We start from the raw sequence: 17,742 nt of genomic DNA, 5'->3' as shown, positions 1-17,742 counted from the left end.
AGATACATAAATGTCACCATGTAGATAAACTGGCGGTCTTTCTAGCCAGGCTGTTGATAATCTAGCAGCATTGCTTGGATTTTCTTGTAATTCCCTTACAATGGATTTAGCATAAGCGACAACATACTCTTGGTTAGTACACTATCAAAAAAAGCATTCTTCTTGACATGCATAACAAGCTTGCTCAATGTCTTACTCATGCCTATATTTCCTGCCTCTTGAATGATTTATACAAAAAAAAGTGCAAGCCTCTTAACATGACCTGTTATGTACATGCAACTTACCTTCTCATATTAACTATTAATGTCATGATGTAAACTGTTTGTGTCCCTTCTATGCACTACTAAAATAAAGAATTATATTTAAAAAAAACAAACTATTTTTTTCTTTTTACGTGTTCTTGCATAGCAAGACCACTTAATGTTATCTCACATATATATTATTATTCTTGTTATAGCCACATTTACCACCCTAACTCCTCCCACAGTTTTTACACTACATAGACAAAAATATACCAAAACGTGCGGTTTGTACCCGATTGGTGTGCTATTACTTTGTGGAACGTTTCGCCGAATTGTTCACGGAATATCGTCGTTCTCGAGGCAAAATTGGTCCCATAGGAATGAATGGCAAAGCTAGAGTGAGAGCTGGCAAAAGCTGAAAAATCAGGACATGATTTCTAAACTGCCACCACTCCCTCATTTTCAAGCCCACCTACACAAATCTTATATCAAAATGTTCAGCTATCCCTGCTGCCACTAGAAATGTCCACGGCTAAGCCATAGTCCTGATTGTTTTCCCAATATGACCATTTGTTTGCAACTCACGCCGTCCATTGACATTCATTGAAACTCCACTCTAGCCAGCTCAAATTTGAAGGGCAATTTCTAAACTGCGACTGTGCCTTCATTGTTAATATTTCAGAGACATACTATGCATCAAAATGTAGGTCTGGGTCTTGTGATTCTCAAAATATAAAGCTCTTCGCTGTAGGATTTAAAGTTTTTAAAATACGACCGTTTGACGATGGCAACCGCCAAAATACTCTGACCTGTGCCAGGCTGGAGCAGCAAGTGATGTCATAGACAGGGCCTTTTGTACACCTGCTAATGTTTTTATAAATGTATGTTTTAACCCCTTAAGACCGCAGGACGTTATATGCCGTCCCCATTTTAGTGGGTCTAAAATCCGCAGGACAGCATAGAACATCCTGCGATCTTATGTACTTACCCCCAGGGAGTCCCCCTCCGTCCTCTTCGGCCGCCCAGAGCCATGTGATCGCGAGGTCCTTGCGAGGACCCCGCGATCACATGGACGGCATAGCCGTCCAAGGCAGTGCCAGCAGGGGGAGTGCCTGTAATGACAGGTACTCCCCCTGCTGTCTGAAAATAAAATAAAATCAGTTAAAACAGTTTAAAAATAAGATTATATATACTTAGATCATATGTATATTTATTATATATATGATCTAAGTATATATATACACATATACACACATACACATAATACATACACTGTCTACGTGTATTTTAATATTAATATATACATAATTATATATATATATATATATATATATATAATCAAAATACACGTACAATGATATTGATTAAATATATATATATATAATTTTCATTATATATATATTTATATATAATAAAAATAAATATATAAATACGTAATAAAATAAAAAAATAGATAAAAAATATATAAACATGCGTAATTTCGTTCTAACTGTATTTTAAAATATATATATATTGATATCAAAATACATGTAGAACGAAATAATATATATATCTATATACATAAGTATATATCACTATATATATACGTATATATCACTATATATATATATATATACCTATATATAAATAAAAATAGTTTAAAAAAATTATATACATATATAAACACATATATATATATAATAATTCTACGCATATATTTATTTAATAATTTTACATAATTAGGTCATTTTATTAATTGCAATTTGCAGGACCTGCCTGACAACCCAGGCCGAAAGTTCAGGGAATTAAATTTTCTAGCATTATATTTAACCCTGTAACTTTCCAAGACACCATGAAACCTGTACATGGGGGGTACTGTTTTACTCGGAAGACTTCGCTGAACACAAATATTAGTGTTTCAAAACAGTAAAATATATTACAACTACGATATCGTCAGTGACAGTGACATTTTTGCATTTTTCACACACAAATGGCACTTACACTGACGATATAATTGTTGTGATACGTTTTACTGTTTTAAAACACTAATATTTGTGTTCAGCAAAGTCTCCTGAGTATAACAGTACAGGTTTTATGGTGTTTTCAAAAGTTACAGAGTCAAATATAAGGTTTGCGTTTCAGTCTTTTCACATTAAAATTCGCCAGGTTGCCTTTGAGACCGTATGGTAGCCCAAGAATGAAAATTATCCCCATGATGGCATACCATTTGCAATAGTAGACAACCCAGGGTATTGCAAATAGGGTATGTTCAGTTTTTTTAGTAGCCACTTAGTCACAAACACTGGCCAAAATTTGTGTTCAAATTAGTTTTTTGCATTTTCAAATATTAACACTAACTTTGGCCAGTGTTTGTGACCAAGTGGCTACTAAAAAAGACTGGACCTACTCCATTTGCAATATCTTAGGTTGTCTACTTTTGCAAATGGTATGCCATCATGGGGCTAATTCTTATTTCTGGGCTACCATATGGTCTCAAAGGCAACGTAACCAATCTGGCGAATTTCAATGTGAAAACACTGAAATGTGTAACATGCTATATTTGACCCTGTTACTTCCCAAAACACCATAAAACCTGTACATAGGGGGTACTGTTTTACACGTGAGACATCGCTGAATACAAATATGTGTATTGTATTGCAGTAAAAGCAAACAGTATTTTGACATTCACAGTTAGAATGTCACGTAGAACTATTTTTTTTTTTTTAAATTCTTATTTTCCAATTTTTAAAATATTTTTTGCATATTAAATTATGTTCCATACCTAAATATTTGATGTTAAACGAAAGCCCTGTTTCCCCTGAATAAAATGATATATAATAAGTGTGGGTGCATTTAATATGAAAGAGGTGAATTATGGTTGGACAGACATATAGCGCAAATGCCAGGTTTTGTTTACGTTTTTTTGGATCACAACTTGTACATTTGGCTGCGGTCTTAAGGGGTTAATGTAACTGTGAAGCACTTTGGGCAACAACGTTGCAATTAAATGTGCTATATAAATAAATAATAAGTTACCCCGCCCACTCCAGTTGTAAACTACTGGTGGAGGCAAGAACACTTCACACAATTTCCCCAGAAATTGTAGCTTTTCTATTTTATATATAGCTTTCCTTAAGAATATAATAGTGTAAAGAGTGCCACTGTCTGGGAGCCAACAGAAGTCTACCTGGAAACACTAGGCACCGTAATCACATTTATGGCCAATAAGAATATAACAATAGCTGCATTATCACATTAAACTCTACCAGCACACAGTGTGGCACTCAGAATATTATGTGTCAGGTTAAATCTGTAATCAGCGGGCGGGGCCTGAGCATGGAGCTGAGAGGACGTTATCCTCAGGAGCTCCTGCAACAAACGACAAACAAAACGATTTTTCACAACCTAAACGGCGATCAATCGTGGCACAAATGACACCAAGCGGAACATTATGACACCACTCAAGCGACAGGAAAAAGGCTATCCGCTCGAAAAGTGTCAGGCCTACTCACATGGCGGACGCGGGAGGGACGGCCGCTATCCTGCCGCCAAGACTTGCAACCTCGGAGTGCGCGGCCCACGTTCCCTCCCCCCTGGACCGGTGGGGGTCATCCCGGTCTACCTACTCGCACAGAGTGCTCAACCTCGGGACGCTCTAGGGCACAACCCTGACTGGCAGAAATCACGAGGCCCAACCAAAATGGGCTAAGACAGTACGCAAGGTCTGGCCCTGCAGAGCCAAGGGCACCCGATTCACTCACCTCTGCCGTCCACGGGCGCACTGGACACCGCCTTCGAGCGCTTCTGGGTGAAATGGGAGGCCTGACAGACAGCGGCGGCGCTGGAGGCTCGGGAAAGACGGGAGACTCGGAGGCATCATGAAGGGGAGTGGCAGAGGCCCCAACCGGACAAGACAGCTCTGAAAATAGCAGCAGCTAAACTAGCACGTCCACCTGGGCAGAGACCCACCAGAAGAGCGTCAACAGCACCTCCGCAGACAGAGAGCCGCAAGACTCCTTCATTGGAGACTACCTCCACAAAGCGGGCGGAAAGCCTTCATCTGCTTCCCACACGGGAGGAGAGGGGACGCTCTGCATCTGCCGACACGTATGGAACACCACAGAACATCGCTCCGGCCTAAGACCCAAAACAAAGGACGGGCAAACGATTATAAGTATCTGCCAAACGCCCCAAAGTACAACAGCAATCCAAGGAAGCGGCACCCCCTTAACAGGCTAGCATACCAGGCCACCAGGGTGGGCATAGGATGACTGACATAAACAAATGTTGGGACTTACACCACTCACCATGGTAGTAATGTAATATCCGACCGCACAACCCATGAACAATGACTCCAAGTTCAATTTTTATTATGACTTTCGCTGTTATGGTTCAGAGTTTTTGTACCCTCAGTTCTTACTTTTAATGCATTAGCCAGACAGATATACCAGATCACCAGCCTACTTAAGTGCTGTACTTCGTGCTGCTGCAGAAACATTTTGGCTACGGATGGACATGATGGGTCACACAGGGTCATAAAACCTGTCTTTATCGCATGATAGTTCACCAACTCTGTCCCATTTTCCTACCGTAAATGCAGCCAGTGTTCCGTGTGAATATCTAACACCACAACCAATGCCACAGCCACAAGGACTTACTAGCCATCCACCTCACCCGCCGGAAACAGGGGAAATGGCATACAAATTACACACAAATAGGACGCTATCCTGCCTCTTATTTTTGTTTAACGTTATGTGTGTTGCAGACGTTCATCTTAGCCAGCAGATATGGATATATACCTCTCATAACACCTACAGTACTTTTTTATTGCATGCTCTTTGTCTCTTGCCTCCATGCCATGTAACATCTAAACGCACATGTGAGGGGGGACAGGTTACTGCACCATATGAAATGTTGAAGGTACACACCATGAGCACCACTACCTCGACTCATGCCTCATATATGCACATAGTTGACAACCTGCTACCAGGATCACACACATAGAGAGTAGTTCACTATGCAACGACCCTAAGCACCATATACCACATCGCTACCCTTACACGCCAAACTGAAGCCCAGAGTCGAGGCCTCACTCCCACGACACTAAGACACCCATACTGCGCACTAATCGACACCTCATACAGATCAAGACTCTTGCCTTACTTTGCTTGTTTATATCGTTGAGATCTACAATCTAATGTGTTATACAGATTGACTATAACTACTTACAAAAAATGTTGTGCTACGACTTTAAATGCCACAGGAATATACCATAATGTTATTAATGTGCTTGCATACGCCGTTGTGGCTCTGTAAGCTGTCATGTTACCTCTTGCACAATGGAAAAATAAAGAATTAAAAAAAAAAAATCTGTAATCAGGACCCATATGATGACTAGAGCTCCAGGTCTTTTTATTCCATCATTTGCTCTAACCTGTGGATGTCAAGGAGTAGTTGTGATTTATACAAAGAGGCCTGGCTACCTACCACTATCCATAACTCTCTGGATCAGTAAAAATCTCAGAAGGCAGGGTTCTCCTCACTAAGTCTGAGCCAACTTGTTTATGTGTAACAACTCTGGGATGAATGACTCACAAAGTCCCCTTGGGTAAGTATAGTTTCTTATATCTTCACAATGCAGGGTGCAGCAGGTTACTTGAACCTCTTTGGCACCTCGCTCCACACCAGGCACTCAGCCATTCCCGGGAACCATATTCTCTCCACACAGTAGAGCTCACAGCAGAGAGGATGCTTTCTCCCTCCTTGTTTCTCGCCCCCCTCCCCCCAACCCCAAAAAAATAAAAAACAACTCAAAGGGAGAGGTAACTTTGGCTTGCTAGTGCAGATCCTGACCACTGTATCAGTTGGGCAATGACATCAACAGTTGAGTTTAGATCCCCCGGATATTTTATTTTTCATGCTTCATAGGTCATGTGTAAGTCTCTTGAGGTTAATGAGACATCACCAATATAATTGTGACTGTTAAATTATGTACAGGCCAGTAAGTTATATTGGGAGCAGGTCCACTGACAAACTTCATAATCAATGAGAATGGTGATTGGTGTGTGCATGTGGACCAGGGTAATAATCCACACCAACCCGAGGTGGGGAAGAAAGTGTTATGCTACAATTAGATGAGATGTGGAACACAACTGCAGAGTTTATGTTTTCCTAATCTTTAGCCAGGTGTTACATAAAACCAAAGTCCTTTCTGGTATCACAATACTGTAGCTTTAATGATTGATAGTGAAGTTGTAATCGTAAGTAAATAATAATTGAAGGAGTGCAAGTGAAAAGTTGAATTTGAATTGTTTAGTTAACAAGTGAGACTTCCTTAAGAAAGCAACTCTGAGAAATATGTATAAAGGGAATAATTAAGGTTTGATGAGAGTAGTTGTCTTCAGGCTGTTTGTTTGTAGCCAGATGAGAGTAAACCTTTAACAGTCCGGGTCTTGAGGGTTGAAGAGAATAGGAGAAACCAGTAACAGTCCGATGATCAGAGGATTGGAGAAGGCAGGGAATCCGTTTTACAGTCCAGGAGTTCGGTACACAGTAGTCAGAAGTAAGAAGCTTTAGCCGGCGATATGAATGCGGAAGTAACCTAATACATTCACCAAGCGATTTGAAACTGGCGCGGTTTCTCTATAAGGGCTTGAGAGAGTCGCGTCAGAGAAGGGGGCGGAGACTTGTTCCGCATACCGGAAGTGTCAGAACGGAGCCGGAGAGAATTCTAATCGTAAGTCCTGACAGAAAGGCCAGATTATAGTTTACTTTAATAACCTAAAAAAAACTTGGAAATTTGAACCCAGGCAAAGGTTTATTTTCTTACCTTATTTACAGAATAGCAAACAACTTGAAATATTGTTGTGGAGTCTGCTAAAAATTACATAAAAACTGTGTTTATGCAGTTCAGAATGGGTTTTCACGACTGATATGTAATGTGCTTTATAAACATGTAAGCTCGTTTGAGCAGGGCACTCATCTACCTATTGTTCCTGTGTCACTGTGTAATTGTTCAACAATTCAACCAGTTTTGCTTTTTTGCTTCAATTGGTGTATTTTGCTTTTCTATTTCATTTTCTTTTTTCATTTCATTGACACATTACTCCCTTGTTTATAGCAGTGCTGATCATTATATATTTGACTAACTTAAAGCTATACAAGTGCTTTGATTTTTGTTTCACTGTGTAAGAGATATTTTTAATCTTCATAATACAATAAAGGCTTGCTTTTCAAAATATTAGTATGATTGGAACCTATTTTCTAGTACATGCATTGTCCAGTAGAGATTCACAAACGGAGGAGTAGTGGAGCTGGCCATACCTTTATTTGTATCAGAGTCACTATTGTAGGTCTGGTGATTGCTCCTTTGTACTATTGCATTCAAATTTTCACTTGTCAACAGCCGGTGGAGAGTGGAATTATCGTTAATCGTGGAAAAGGTATATTCAGAAAGAAAAGTGAAAGAACATCTTTTTGTCCCCCCCACTAGGATGTTACTTGTCGTGAAAAACGGCGTCTTCTGGATGCAAGGCGGGGAAAGTGTCGTGTGCGTCTTGGCAGTCACCTAGAGGAATGGTGTCAACTTAAAGAACATTTGGGCTTTTCCTTGCACTCTCAACTTGCGAAGTTCCTGCTTGATAGGTTAGAATTGAATAGACGTAGTGGTGGGACAAGTGCATGAGGTCTATTCATTGTCATTGTTGAAATCAGATACTTTATGTACATTGTCAAAGTTATCCGAGGGAAAATATAAAGAATGATCATATGATAGTCACTAGGCTTCAATGCAGATGTTCACAACCACAGAAATTCACTGTTGACAAATTAATGTATTTCTTTACAGCTATAGATCAGCAGCCAGCCCAGATAGATTGGCATGCAACCTGGGTAGGGCAGGTAAGCTCTAAAGTTTTAAATGTATTCTTATTTGGTAATTTTTTTCAAAAAAATTAGTCCTTTTTCTAATTTATCACTATATATATATATATATATATATATATATATATTTTATTATTTTTTTTTTTTTTACTTTTCCAGTCTTAATAACCGTTTGTATTTATTTTGTTTTTATCTCCCCTAGTTCCTGCAGCAATCTCTCTAATCTCGGCCTCTCTTTCCTCTCTTCAAAATCTTGTACTTTCATGTCACCAACATGGTAGAGACTGCCCTTGCCCTCCTTCCCTCCTTTCATATCCTCATGTTAGGGGAGTACCGGAAGCACATGTTATTAGGTGGGGATGCACAGCAAAACACCACATTGATTGGGAACCACAAGTAGATAGTACAGGTGAAGAAAATAAAATCGATAGACAGGACAAACTATCTGACAGCAATAAAGATGAAGTAATAAAACTCAAGGCTGTTTCTAGACAAGCAGTAAACCCTAAGAGTGATTGCATGCTACCATCATGTGCAGAGCTACGGTGTGATAGACTGGACATATCATTTGAGGGTACAAAAATACAGCCTGAGAGTATCAATAGTCAAGAGAGAGAAAAGGTTATTGTTAATAGGCAAGGAAAACTACCTCTGAGCCCAGATAAAATGACTGACATTGTTAATGGAAAGGAAAATAAAAGTCTTTCAGGAAGCCCAGTTGATGAGATGGACAATACCTCTCTTACTGAGGAACAACTGAAGAGTGGTTTATGTGAAGAAACTCTGCAGCACAGCCCAATTGACAAGAGTTGGCAAGAATTGAATGAAAATCTACTGTCCAGTGAATCTGGAAACCAAGATGTTTCAAAGGACATTGGTTGCCCTGATAACAAGTACGTGGATGTTATAGAAAGACCCTCAGAAAGTTCTACAAGTGTCAAAGAAGCACCAAAGAGGGTCCCCATAAACTCAATTAAAAGAACCCTTTGCAATCTTAGAAAAGGTACGTGCATACTTTCACACTATCTTTTGTACACTAATTCTCAATTATTATTTTTGTCTGTCTTCCAAATCCTAGTTTGTTCTCTCCTCCTCCTTTTTTATTTCCTTTACTTTCAGCACTGTCATTGTTTGTTTTTAGTTTTTCCCCCAACATTGGTAATCCTTATCCTACTATATAATCGTAGTTGCTTCCCTCAATATTGTGCAGGTAAAAGTCAGAGACACAGGCAGTTACCAGAGTCCTCTGTACAGGTGCAGGCAGAACATGATGGCTTAGCCATGGCTGTCAACTCTAGATCCCCTTCTTCTGTAAAGAAGGGTGTGCCTGCCGATGCATTAGAGAAGAGCAAAGAAGACCAAACTGATGAATATCTCCAGAATGAAGAGAGTTATGAAAAGTTAATCAATTCAGGTGCAGCACAAGGTAAGCCATATTACCATAGTACAATCAGTAAGTTTTTATGGTTTTAAGTGATTTTCTGAGAATTTGTTTTCTGTGTAGATTGTGACTGTAATGCTACTCCTGATGCACCTACCAATACCCAGGCATGCACAAAGACGGAAGAGAGATCTCAAGAAATACTTGAAAGTCAAGAAAGTTCAAAGGCAAATTTCACTGTGGACTGGAAAAGGTAAGATACAAATGTAAAGGGACACTATAGTCACCAAAACAATTTTAGCTTAAGTTAGCAGTGTTGGTGTATATATCTTGGCTCTGCAGTCTCGCTGCTCAATTCTCTGCCATTTAGGCGTTAAATCACTTTGTTTATGAAGCCTAGTCACACCTCCCTGCATGTGACTTGCACAGCCTTCATAAACACTTCCTGAAAAGAGTCATCTAATATTTATCCTTCCTTTTTTGCTAATTCTGTTTAATTTAGATTTTCTTATCTTCTGCACTGTTAATAGCTTGCTAGACCTTGTAGAAGCCTCCTGTATGTAATTAAAGTTCAATTTGCAGAGCAGGAGATACAATTTATGAAGGTAAGTTACATCTGATTGAACGTGAAACAAATTGTTTTTTACATGCAGGCTGTGTCAATCAGAGCCAGGGGAGGTGTGGCTAGGGCTGCATAATAAGAAACAAAGTGATTTAACCTATAAATGGCAGTGAATTGAGCAGTGAAAATTAAGAGGCATGATCCATACACTAAAACTGCTTCATTAAGCCAAAGTTGTTTTAGTGACTATAGTGTTCCTTTAAACTAAAATGTATTGATCGCAGAACTGTAATTTCAAAGGCTATAAACATATTTTAAAAAGTAAGTCCTTGTGGTAAGTATTGTATATCTTCAAATTTATAACCACATGGGAGTCTGTTTATTAAAAATTGAAGATCATTTAACCAATTAATATTTGGAAAGCTCCCAAACACACAGACTTTAGGTTGGTGCACTGGTTATGAAATGTGGTTGTCACAGTTTGGCTGTTTTAACTAATTTGGCCAATCACAAAAGGCAGATTTGGTTATTTCCACAAAATTTGCACAAAATTTCTATTTGGCTGCTGTTCAGTTCACTTTTGAAATCTGCCAAATCTTTACATGGGTGAAGTGGATATTCACAAACAGCCGAAATTCAGGCAAATTACATCTGAATTGGCTCCATTCAGGTCTCCTAATTACCAATATTATTTTTTCCTTGTAGCAGGGAAATTCAGTTACAGTTTGGCTGCAAGTTGGTTTGAATATGGTTTAAATAAATTTGAGCAATTTTCAAACAAATCTCACTTACCCAATGAAATCCATTTGAATAAAGCAGGGGTGCCTTCGGCCCAATTCATTTACGATCCTGTCCTTGGTGAATTAAAGGAGCACTCCACACCCATAGAGCACTTCAGCTTGCTGAATAGCTATATGGATGTTGAGTATCCCTTTAAAATCCCAGTTTATAAAAGTGCTAGTTTCATTGTGAAATTAGCCCTTTTTATATATAAAAATAGAAACGCCTCCCCAGCTGTCAATCAAACAGCTAGGAAAATTCACTTCCCACTTCCGTTAGCTCCACTGAGCTAACAGAAGTAGCAGGCACGTTCTAATATAGTGTCCCTGCCTTACAATATTGGCTGCAGGAACTGCTCAGGTGACAGGCAGGAAGGGAAACTCTCCCCTCCTGCCTGTCAGTTCTTGCAGCATCTGTCCCGTTTCACCTCCCTGTGTCAGAGCCTCCCTCTCCTGCCCTGCTGACCTTTAATTGCTGATCCATGGGTAGAGGATATTTTGTTTCCTCTACCCGGACTGACAGGAAGTGTTTTCACTTCCTGTCAGTCCGGTTAGGGGAAACTAAAGATCCTCTACCCGTGGATCAGCAATTAAAGGTCAGCAGGGGAGGGGAGTGAGGCTCTGACACAAGAGGGGAGGGGAAGGTGGCTCTGACACAAAAGGGGAGGGAGGCTCTGATACGGGGAGGGGAGAGGGAGGCTTTAACACATATAGGGGAAGGGAGGGAGGATTTGACACAGGGAGGCTTTGGCAAAGGTAGGGGAGGGAAGGGAGGCTTTGACATAGAGAGGGGAGGGGGCATTGACCCAAAGAGGAGGGATTAAGACACAAGGTGGGATTGGGGGGAGGAGAGACACCTGAAACAGAATGGAACAGAGGTGTCTCTATGATAAGCTTCTGATTGGACAATTCTTTGTGAAGTGACTGAAAGTCAATTCCTGTGAAAAAGGGGAGGGCTTAGAAAGGCTGCAGTTATAAGAACTGCAGCTTTTGCAAGCTATTTTAGACTATTTTAGACCATTGAATACATACATAAAAAATACATGCATTTATTAATTGGGGTATATCTACTAAACTGAGTTTTTTTTCTGTTTTTATTTAAAGTGTGGAGTGGTCCTTTAAGGAACACAAAAGAGTTTTAACAACTGAATGCAGGAGAATTGAGCTGGATGCAAACCTCCAAAATTGCAAAAGCAAATTCACAGTTTAAGGAATAGACCTCAGGGATTGGTACAAAATTTATGTAAGAGTATATAATGGCAGTACACTGCTGATGACATAAAATTAAGTCTTATTGATATCGCACTTCAATACATTGATTTGTGCCACAATTGGCATAATTGTAATAGATGTACAGTGTCAAAGTGTCAAAGTAAGCTAAAAGTAAGCTACTGCATATGGGTGTTTAAGAATATAGAAATTTCCACTTGGTTATAGAATAAGAATAAAACATCAGAATGTGAAATATTTTGCCACCTGGATGATTTTTAAAGACCATAAAAAATATGCGTGAACCCAGTAATGTGCAGAACATACATTGTGTATTAAAAAAATAATAATAAAAAATATATATATATATATATATATATATATATATATATATATATATATATATATTGTGAGTGCGTGTGTGTATATATATGTATTTATGTTTTTTTTTTTCTTCTTAATTTCAGCAGGAAAGAAGGGACAGGATCAGAAGATAATCACCCCACAGCCAGGTAATATACTGAACAATACCTATCAAATTCCCCAAATTCTTTTGGAGAATGGAGCAATTCTACATGTGATTATTAGTAAGACCTTTTTTTTTTCCTTTTGCAGTCATAGATCTCATGTTGATGAAGAAGAACACACCTGTAAGAAAAGGATCAGGCAAGTGTATTCCTCACATGTGCACATTCAAATGAAATCCAAATACGATGAAATACTGCAGAGAATAATATTGAAATCTTTTTGATTTTGCAGCTAACTAGAGAGAGTTTTTTTTGTTTAGTTTTTTTGGCTATTTAACGCTGCACTCTTCCGCTTCTCTTTTGCATGAGAAAACCTGATAAAAGGCAGAGATACCGTTGTCAGGTTTTGTCATTTCCCCCAGCCATCATTAGTGATGGAAGTTGGGAAAATTTTATATCTATGGAGGATGCCAATGTCTCAGGTGATCCTCCATAGACCTCAGTGTTGTACTCCTGTATATGAGCAAGAGTACAACGCTGACGGGGGCTCCTAGCAGTTGAAGCTCAGGAAGACCATGGAGATGTCCATGATGGACAGATTCAGATAACCATAACTCGCATTGCCCTGCACCCAGGAGCCAACAGACACACAGCAAAGCAACTTATGTAAAGATCCCAGATGGTGGCAGAGCCATTATTTATTTTATTTCTATTGTTTGTTCCCTTTGTTCTTTCACTGATTTACCACTTTGTTGTTGTGGTTTTTTTTTTTAAATCCCCTATGTGTCCCCTTCTTTCTTCCTCTCTGCTCATGAAGCTAGGCAAAATAGTTTCTACACTTATGCTTTGAACTGTCCACAATTATAGTATTTTATTTTCTAGTTTTATTAAACTTGGACATTTAAAATACAAATATCTACCATGAGGGTGCAAGACAGGTGTGGGATTGTGTAACATTCTCTTTATATAAAATGCACCACATTCCTTGCCCATACAGTCTCTTGTTAAGTTAAATGTGATCATGAAGCAAGGTAAAGCTCAAGTGACTTAAATTGAAGCATTGCAGATCCTACAGACCTTATTTGTAATGTCTCTTATCAGCATGGTCAGAGAGTCAATCAAAAACACATTTCGGATGGTGAATTAACATGACAAAGACTTATGTCTTATATGTTTTGTTAAAATCATTTTATATAATCCTCCTTATAGGCCAAAAATAATAATGGGTAACCATGTGAGAAATGGCTCGTTTTAACATATGGCTCTTTCCTTTAGGAAATCTACTCCTCAAGAGCTTCTGTTATGTGAGATTGATGATTGCGGGAGAATCTTCTCTAAACGACAATATCTGAATGTAGGTAATGAATATGTTATGTAGCTTTAACTTGTAATTCACATAGGTGTGTGTGTAAAAGTATTGGAACTATTCAAACGGTTTGAGGTTTTTGTGTGTAATAGTTGAAAACGTTTTGGCACTTTTGTTGAGCCGTCATTTGTAAATGCATATATTACTGTATTGTTTTGAAAGACATATATTGTATTCGGCCTGTTGTGCTCACCGGGTCGAGTGATCGGCCGCTTCACCTGGTCGCCCAGGCATGTGAGGCCGCAAGTTTTAAGCTGGAATTCGTCTGCATCACTCAGCGGTAACCAAACCGCTGCTAAAAGATTGCAGAGCTAAAACATTAGTAGGGTTTCAGCTGCTTTAGAAACTATGTTAATAGGGTAAATATCTTTAATTTGGCTTGATTAGTGGACAGCTATAGCGGGACATGTCCAGCCATCTTGGATGCCATGCCCCGCCCCCATCAGTGGGGATTTATACCACTGCACGCTGCATACTGGAGCTGGTCTTGAGCTACACCATATGTATCCCACTTATCAAGATATACTGCACTATCAGATTTTCTTTATATGTATTTCTGGATATACCTCAAGCATCTATAAGAAGCTTGATCATCTTCAGTGAACTACAGGATAATTATTCCCAGGACTATATTATAATATCTGTCGTTGTTTGTTTTACACCACTTTATTTTACTCAATAATTAGTCAACATCAGGTGCAACCTGTTTTAGTTTCTTCTGATATATTGCATGCTTGTCATATTTTCTATGTGTCTCTCTTTAGAGGTGCTTCACCTGGCTGAGCTAAGGTTTCAGACTGCAGCATCTTCCTCCCTAGAGAACTTAGGTTCTTTTTTATCTTTTGTTTTTAAGAAAGGGGGCGCGGGTTGTTTCTGTGTCTCATGGACATCCTTTAATTTCATGATAGGGAGAGTGCTGAATGAAAGATATGGAGACTGTTTTATGACTTGGTTCATGATGTTTTGATAAAGTTACACTAACCATATACCAGCTTAGAAAGCCAACAGTAACGTCAGCATACTAAGGCTAGAAAGACTGAGACAAAGTAGAGTACAACACATTACACACCACCAATACAAATGCACATTACGCAACCCGCAGATAACACACTATAAGGTAGGTGAGACTAATTTACTAAATTTAGAATTTTTGCAAATAAAAGCCAAATAGCAAAACAAAGCAAAATAGCTAAGTGGTTTTCCATTAATTTGTGAAAATTAAGAGTTTAGCAAAGTTATTGCATTGTCTCTAGGCAGGGTCCCAATCCTTCTAACAAGCTATTTTTGTGTCAAGACAAGTAGATTGTCATAATGGATAAGTAGATTAGGCTATTGCTTTAGTCCCTTGGACAAAAAAAAAGAATTCACACCCCTGAAATAGGTGTATTATGCAGTGCAAACAACTTTTACAAATTCACACAAAATATATCCAACACTTTAGTAAAACAATAATGTGATGGAAAAAACACACTTATCTTCTTAGATAGTGGTAGCCCTCTCCAGGAATATCCCAGACAATATTCCTTTAATATGGTACAAGACAACGACAAGCGTATAGGAGAAAGTGGCTGTAGATCTACAAATATAACACAAAACAAAACATAGCGTTATACTGTTGTGAAAATAATAAAATGCGCAAATATAATGAGCACTCACAAGATGTAGTAGAATAAATAGCAGAAGGGTGCCTCCCCTGATAGTATAGGGGGCTATAACCAGGACGCCTCTTCCTTTAGCAAACTGCTGCAAGTATGGAGAGGATACAGGATACAGGTAAAAAACTGCTTTTATTTATCCAAAATTTAAAATAGAGCTAAAAAAGCCTTAAAAATACAAAGGTTGCTTAGAAGTAATCCTACATGTTTCACCCAAAATAGGGCTTCCTCAGGGAATCTCCCAAAATTTGTAGTAACATTATACAAAAAACAATAAAATAATTTAACAAAGTAACAAAATACTATAAAGCAGAATGTAACCCTCCCCATGAGTCTCTCTTTATAAATGGCTCTTGATTGTTGGAACCTTGGGTGTTTCCACAAATAACGTAGCTGTTCGAAATCTTCTCTAATGATTTTCAAATTGCCCGGTCTAATCGGCATTCACTTCCTGGTTCCTTGCCTAATTTCCGGTGCGCCGTCCTTCTTGGGCGCATTATGATGACGTGTGCGTTCCACCCTCGATATCACTCTTTATGTCTGTTATGCAAGAGTAAACTTACAAACAGTCATTTATATATAGTTAATGTTTTTCTGCTTATATAAGTGGGATAATTGTATCATATCCATTTGATATTTACATGGGGACAGTGTCCAGTTTTTCTTCCCCCTATGGAAAAATGAGCCTAATGTATGAAAAAATGAAATAATGAAAAAAACGAGTGAAATAAAATAAAATAGAATAAAACTAAACACTTATTCCCTTACCCAGGCAAATACATGTTAATCATTCATTGCAATGGGAAAACAGTCCAATTAGTAATAAATGTATATACCAAAACTATAATGGGAAAAAATAAATAAAAACATATAAAAAAGGAATAAAAAATAATAAATATAAGAAATAAAATATGAAAAATAATGGTAATAATAAATATAAAAATAAAAATAGGAATAAGAATAAATGTAAATCAAAATAAATAAAAAATACAATAAAATCAATGATAATGAATAATGAATAAAAAAAAGTATAAAGTGAAATAAAAATTAGAAATAAATATAAAAATGAAAAAAAAAGAAGAAGATGGGAGGACCTAAAAGTTTGGTCCAGACATGGCTGGGGGCAAGACCTGGTCCTCTGGCGGCGTTATATAGATGATATACTTATTATTTGGAGTGGTTCAGAAGCTTCTTTTTTTGGATTTCACACAATATTTAAATCAGAATACATACAATCTTAAGTTTATATCAGAATGGAGCAGAAAGACTTCTTAAATGTGACCCTTACTAACAACGGACCCCATGTTGCCTCAAAATGTTATTTTAAGAAGACAGATGGCAATAGCTATGTCCATAGACAGAGCTGCCATTATGACCCGTGGCTCCAAGGTATTGCAGGGAGTCAATTTACACGAGTACGGCGTAATTGAAGTAATTTGGCAGATTTTCATCAACATGCCAATATAGTTAAAGATAAATTGATTTCTAAAGGGTATAATAAACAACAGCTTAAAAAAGAAATCCAAAGAGTTATGGATATAGAGTGAAATAGTCTACTTATGGATAAACAAAAAGGCTACAGTGGGACCGATCAGACAACAAATACATTTGAATATGCTTTTCTTACTAAATTCAATACAGATCATCACAAAATTAAAAGAACGCTGGCCAAACATTGGCATATTCTGAAGGAAGATCAGATTTTGGGTCCTTTCCTCCCTCAATATCCTCCTGTAATTTAAAAAAAAAAATAGAAACCTAAAAAATTATTTGGCTCCAAGCTATATTATTAAATCTAACAATTTATCATCTACCAGACAATCAGTGTCAGGTTTCAACAGCTGTTTAAATTGTAAAGCTTGTAACACCACGCTTACCAACACTGGAATAGTGAAAGATTTTGTTAGTACAACTACTAACAAAATATATAAAATCAAGGAGAATATTAATTGCCACACGGACTATGTAATATATTTATTGCAGTGTCCGTGTGGCAAACAATATGTGGGGAAAACAGAATTATGGAACATCTGAATAATATTAAAAGGAAGATGACAAACCATAGTGTCCCCATACATTGTAATGGTTGCTCAGTCTTTGATTGGAAGAAGTTACGATTTATAGGGATAGAACATATGAAACCACATTGGCAAGGGGGAAATAGGGATGAGAGGTTGACACAAAGAGACGTTTTGGATACACCAATTGGGTACACTGGAAC

At 38.1% G+C, this 17,742-nt stretch overlaps 1 protein-coding gene across 2 annotated transcripts in view; it reads left to right on the top strand.

Moving 5' to 3' along the window:
* LOC134575646 (zinc finger protein 692-like) overlaps positions 1-17,742 on the top strand; it is a 68,674-nt gene that overhangs the window by 27,983 nt on the left and 22,949 nt on the right. The window contains exons 2-9 of one of the 2 annotated variants that reach the window (XM_063434991.1): positions 7,714-7,865; positions 8,068-8,120; positions 8,305-9,105; positions 9,313-9,528; positions 9,607-9,736; positions 12,504-12,545; positions 12,649-12,699; positions 13,776-13,854. In XM_063434991.1, coding sequence (XP_063291061.1) covers positions 7,714-7,865; positions 8,068-8,120; positions 8,305-9,105; positions 9,313-9,528; positions 9,607-9,736; positions 12,504-12,545; positions 12,649-12,699; positions 13,776-13,854 — 1,524 coding nt within the window. Of the gene's footprint in view, positions 1-7,713; positions 7,866-8,067; positions 8,121-8,304; positions 9,106-9,312; positions 9,529-9,606; positions 9,737-12,500; positions 12,546-12,648; positions 12,700-13,775; positions 13,855-17,742 lie in introns of both variants that reach the window. The other variant, XM_063434990.1, reaches the window with a different exon arrangement.

This window comes from Pelobates fuscus, chromosome 10, assembly GCF_036172605.1.
Source record: "Pelobates fuscus isolate aPelFus1 chromosome 10, aPelFus1.pri, whole genome shotgun sequence".
Taxonomy (NCBI): Eukaryota; Metazoa; Chordata; class Amphibia; order Anura; family Pelobatidae; genus Pelobates; species Pelobates fuscus.
The sequence above is the reverse complement of the archived record's forward strand: the minus strand, read 5'-3'. Positions and strand labels throughout refer to the sequence as shown.